The sequence below is a fragment of the Simochromis diagramma genome, unplaced genomic scaffold, assembly GCF_900408965.1.
Source record: "Simochromis diagramma unplaced genomic scaffold, fSimDia1.1 OVJJ01000321.1, whole genome shotgun sequence".
NCBI classification, from domain to species: domain Eukaryota; kingdom Metazoa; phylum Chordata; class Actinopteri; order Cichliformes; family Cichlidae; genus Simochromis; species Simochromis diagramma.
This window is the reverse complement of record NW_024386772.1, coordinates 6,388,590-6,394,096: the sequence shown is the minus strand read 5'-3', so window position 1 is coordinate 6,394,096 and position 5,507 is coordinate 6,388,590. Positions and strand designations below refer to the sequence as shown.

The window sequence follows — 5,507 nt, the reverse complement described above, 5'->3', positions numbered from 1 at the left end:
TATTTTTTTGTGAGGTCTGTGTTGTAAAAGGTCAGCAGTGATGCTTCTTGACAGTCAAATGTACACTTTTGGAGAGAGATCTTGAAACGCGACAAACCCTTGCCAAAGACACAAGTGCACACATTTTGATTGGGGTGAAGGGATAACATGCTAATGTGTTGTTCCTGCACTGCTACATTAGCCTTTTAATATCCTCTTCATGCACTTGTATTAATTAACCATGTGTCAACCTTAGCTGACGCAGTCTTAGTCACAATCATAATTATGTTTCCTTGTAAAGTTCAACCTGCAGGCCCAGTAACAGTACATGATGTTCTTCTCTAAACAATATTCTAAAATTGTCTCAGATCATTCAGGTGATGACGAGAATCACTATAAAGATGCACACTGACAACAGATTGTAGACACGCGGATTTTGCTCCGTGGTAACTCTTTAACATATGCATCTGTGATAGTGGGCGACTAGCAGTGCTCATAATGTGACAGTTCACAGTGGGTCTTTGGCAAGAAGGTAAGTAATTTTAATTGGCACTCAGCCAAGTCAAGAGAATAAGCATTTATGTGAGAACATTAGAGAAGATTCAAAGAAAGGGGATATACTTTGAACTGTTCATCGTTTGAGCGGCACAATTACTGGCTTGAAAATATCTGCAAATGAATAGAATTTGTAACTTCTTATTTTCACATGCAGGCCAACTGATTATGCAAGTAAGTGTCATATTACCAGTTATTCACATTATTTGCTTCATCTTCTTGTTGTCTTGTTGTACAAGCGAACACCTTACGTGTCTCCTACAACCTATAGGGCATGTTTCCTGAATAACTGCATGTATTTTACTCCATAAAAAAATTGCATAGATCTATATTTTACTGTAAAGAACTAAAAGATCATTTTGAATAGAGCCCACTTGTTGCTGTGGTTTCCAGATTATAACAACCATACAGTTAATGCTATGGGGAGGTTTGAGATGTGGTGTGAGGTGTTTTCGTGTGTTTAGTGTGTGGCTTGTTATACGACAGTTAATATATAAATGATAAATAATATTCACATGTGCCTCCCTGTATCCAGTAGACATTTATGAGAACAATACCAGGATAATTTTGGATTTTCTTTTTCAGAGTATTGACAAAATTAAAGGATTTGGAAGAAAAGATTAAGTAAAAATAAATGTTTTAATAGAAATTCTCTCTACTAAATGAAAGCAGCGAAGTCATCTGATCTCCTGTTTAGAAAGTCTGGATACACCACACACTGCAGTTACCTGTCTGTAAGAAAACATGACACTGATCCCTATAAAGTTTAATCATTTATGCTTCCATATTATTTTCTCTTGGCTATATTATACAATTTTTGTGGTCATCTTGATCTGAACTATTCCACCGATCAATATCCAGATGTTTAAATACAGGTTTTCATGTTGTGTTGAAATAGTGTGTGGAGTTGTTCTTAGCCATTAAAGTCTAATTATCTAATGTGTTTTATTAATTCATAGTGTTTGTCTGAGATACCTTTGTCAGAGTTTGATGGTCTGTTGAACACGCTGTCTTGTGTGCATGGTCAGTGGACACAGGTGTGAATGCATGGGTGTGTTTGTAAGGATTCATCTACCCGAGCTCTCCTAACAGGTACTGAAAAAATAATGAGAACATCGGTTGCTTCAGAGTGGGGTACATCAGAGAGAAAGAGGAGAAGATGCCGATACATATAAGAAAGAGAAGATAAATTGATTCAAAATGCTGAGATGAATTCAGTGGAAACCCAAAATCTTTTTCTCTGTTTAAAACTCAAATAGAAAATGATATATTTTGGCTGAGAAAATAGAGGGATGTACTATTAAAGGGAAAAAGGTGTATTAAATTAATTACAGCAGTTCTTGGATGTCTGTAGCTGTATTTTGGACAGATACGGCTCCTCAAACTCTAACCTACGATAAGAATTTTATGTCATTTGGTCATTGTAATTTTTCTTTCCATACATAAAAATTACCCTGTGAATGTTTAAAGTGCCCCTACATCAGGATATCACTGATATAATGCTTTTACTTTGTGAATAATCAACAATCTGATGTAATGTGAAAGGACAGAAAAGTTATTCCACACGTCTGGTCAGATCTGAGCTCACATTTTTTAAAAGAAGGTCAACAAGGTTCTTCAGAGATCTGTATAGCACAGGATTAATCACAACTGAATGTTAAGGAGAAATACTTTTTTAAAAAGACTTCAAAATGCAATTACAAGAGAAATACCACTGTAGCCTTTTCTTCTGAACATGTTCTGTTTAAAAACAATTAAATAATACAAAGTGCTAATTAATTAAGAGTTGACAAAGCTTAAAATAGTTGTTACAACTTTTTACTTGCATGCCGCAGTTTCAAGTTTTTGGTACAAAATAATTCATGCAGCATCGATGATTTCAAAGTGCAAAACAGATCCAAAGTCACTTTACAGAGCAGTTAGCGAGCATGCCAAGTAGGACCAGAGTCACTCCATAAAGCTGTAACGAAGTTTGTTAAAAACCCTAAAGGCTTTTCATACTCAAAGTGTACCAAGCAAGAACAAGAAAAGAAAAATAAACTTTGTATAGAGAATACACACATACACATCCATCACGTCCACAGAGTACACTGGCAGGCGTGGAACTATAAAAATTCACAATCATGCTTTTGGACATTTTTTTTAAACCAAATATTAATAATCATTCGAAATTTACCAGAAAAACAAAAACAAATCAAAAATGAGGTAACGGCTTGTAAACATGTTTTTTACTTTGTTCAAGTTGGCAACGACAAATTCACTCAAAATATTCAACAGATCGGCCCACGTGTAAACAGCTGCCCTTATTTTACGCACAGACTTTACGCACAAACATTGGTCGTTGGACTACTTTCCTGTAGTCCTTTTTTTTTTCGGTAGGTCATGTTTTTGCATATCTTAGTCACAAGGACACACTTTGATAAGTACATGCAGATGTAGATCTTGATCTGCTGTTCGAAATGTGCAACAGATCTCCATACCGGTTCTCCATCCATCTCTCCATCTAGGTGAACTAGCTGAGCCCAATCATAACAGTTTCCACGTCTTTGGAGGGTCTCCGGTCCCTTACCAGAAAGTTAATCATACTTTCCGACTTAATCATCAGGTTGCACCCAAGAAAAAATACACCGAACACTACAGTGAGTGACAACACGCACAGCACTGCGATTTGCACCACACGCATCACGAAGAGTTTGCGCTCGTCTTGCAGCAGTACCAGGGACCCTCCGCCGTCGCCGGTCACCACGCTGTCGGTTGCATTGCCGGAGTATGTTGCCAGTGTCCCAGCGAGGCTCTGACTGCCGTTAAACATTGCGTCCTGGGTCACGTTGAAGAGGGAAACATTCATCTTTTGTTGTGGGTTGTTAGCAGCAAATCACGCGACTCCAACTGGTAGGCAGACAGTTTCACTATAAAACCCCGACACCGAGCAAAACTTAGTGTCATATGACTACTGAGACAAAAAATAAGAGGAAGGTATCGAGAAATAACTAGCTTTTGAAGTCCAGTTCTGCAGCCAAACATCGAGGTTTGCCAAAGCTTGAGTGCGTAATGACCACATCCACATCACCGCACCGCTACAGTCAGAGAGTGTCGATCAAGTAATAACCCAACTATGGTAAGTTTCTTTAATTCAGAGTCCAAGTTTCTCTAAGTCTTAGCGAGTCTTCTGCACAGGAAGGAAGGTGCAAAATGGTGTTCCCCGATGGTGTATTAAGAGACACTCCCTGCGCACCCGAGCTCGCCTGCGAGCGTTTTCTTCCACTGTGCCAAATCTCTCGTGCCTTTTAAAGTGATGATGAATTCTCCGTGGACCACAACACCGCTCCTCAATAGAGAATGCGGTCAGGTGGCTTTCCATAAAGCGCTACTGAATACACAAAAAAGGAGAGAAGGAAGGAAAGAAAGAAAAAAGAAAGAAAGAAAATAGTTTTCCCTACTTGTTTTTTACTGCCACCTGTTTCAAATTCATTTTTATTGTTTTTGTTTGTTTGTTTGTTTGTTTTTATACGGATCTGAGTAGTGTAACAGTTCTAGCTTAACAAATATGAAGATGTTTGTTAAAAAGCATGTAAATGTATTTCAGGTACACCACAAATGGGGTTAAATTGCTTATTAAAAGATATTCTGATCTCCTTGAGGAACATAGTATCCATGTATGCACATTTTAAAGGCTGTATAAATCTCCCTAGTACTGATTGGGGCATATATTAACTGTGGTGGCTTCTTGGGAAAATATTTACCTGGATGAACATTGTGTTCAGTGAGAAATAAGTTGACCGCCTGCACTGAAAAATAAATGAGAGGTGTTAATTGATTCTAATTGGGGTTTTTTTTAGTTGTTGTTGTTTCTGAATAAGATGTGACTGTGATTTAGGAGGTGAGAGAGGCAGCAGTATTTGCAAGCTGTAACTTGGAAATGAAGACTTGAGCTAATAAACTTCTCTGTGTTTTCCTCCAGGCTGCTGCTGAAATTAAATTTCTGAGCTCATATTTATTGGAATGTGTTACTCAAATATTACTTTGACGTTCAGGTGTAAACTGTTGGTGGCATGAAACAGAAATGAGAGCTTTCATGCAATTGTATCAGTTAAAGATTTTTTTAATATACTGGAATATCTTTCTATATTAATAATGTTATCCTCCTTCACTCATTCACACATAATGCGAGGTTTCATTTTGGTCAGTGACAAATATATGAAAGTATTTGTGTAGTTTCTTATTGCAATGTAGGAGTTTTAATCAGAAATTAACCTTTAAAAATTGCTGAAAAGAAGTACTATAATCAAAGTAGAGAGTATTAAGCTGCCTTGGCTGAATAGGCACCAATTTAATATTTATTATCTCACAGCTGCTGTGACTTCCTCAAACTGCTGATATACGACACAGTTATGCATGAGCACATTCAAATTTTAAAGCAAAGAAAAAAAATGTTTTTTCTATTTTATTCTAATACCTCACTTGTTTGGTTGTGAGATAACCGCGATACATTTCAGCAGATTAATGAAAGAAAAGAAAAGTCATCCTCACACATTATAAAACTTACCAAGAGTTGTGTGCAGAGTCTGTCAGATTAATCTTCTGTTTGTCTAAAAACAAAGGCCATGAAATTCAATTTGGGGTGCTCCTGATTTCTGGGTAAGCAGCTTTCAGCCAGCGACTGACAGGCATGTGTACAAACAATGATTCGCTCAATCACAAATACTTTCCATGAGCCTGGGGGTGGTTTACTTTCAGATAATTTATTAATGGCTGACAACAGAAGAACAATGAGTAGTTTTTTGTGTACAATAAGATCAAATCATCTCATTAGCCTTTCGATTTGGTTGCTGCAAATTGATTGCCAGCATATAAATCAGTGCTGTACAATCTGACTTTGTTCTATTATTCACTTTAGTGTGATTATAGAAAGCAGCTTGTACTAACACCTAATCTCTCTGTCAATATGTACCAATGCTTCCTTGAGGCTTTAA

At 37.2% G+C, this 5,507-nt stretch overlaps 1 protein-coding gene across 1 annotated transcript; it reads right to left on the bottom strand.

Annotated features, from left to right (window-relative positions):
- Positions 1 to 830: 830 nt before the first annotated feature.
- rprml (reprimo-like) lies at positions 831 to 3,968 on the bottom strand. Its single transcript, XM_040045341.1, has one exon. The coding sequence runs from the start codon at positions 3,380 to 3,382 to the stop codon at positions 3,047 to 3,049; it is 336 nt and encodes a 111-aa protein (XP_039901275.1). The 5' UTR covers positions 3,383 to 3,968; the 3' UTR covers positions 831 to 3,046.
- Between the last annotated feature and the right edge of the window lie 1,539 nt (positions 3,969 to 5,507).

Coding starts and splice junctions, on each gene's coding strand:
- rprml (XM_040045341.1), bottom strand. CDS start 3,382: ATGAATGTTTCCCTCTTCAACGTGACCCAGGACGCAATGTTTAACGGC.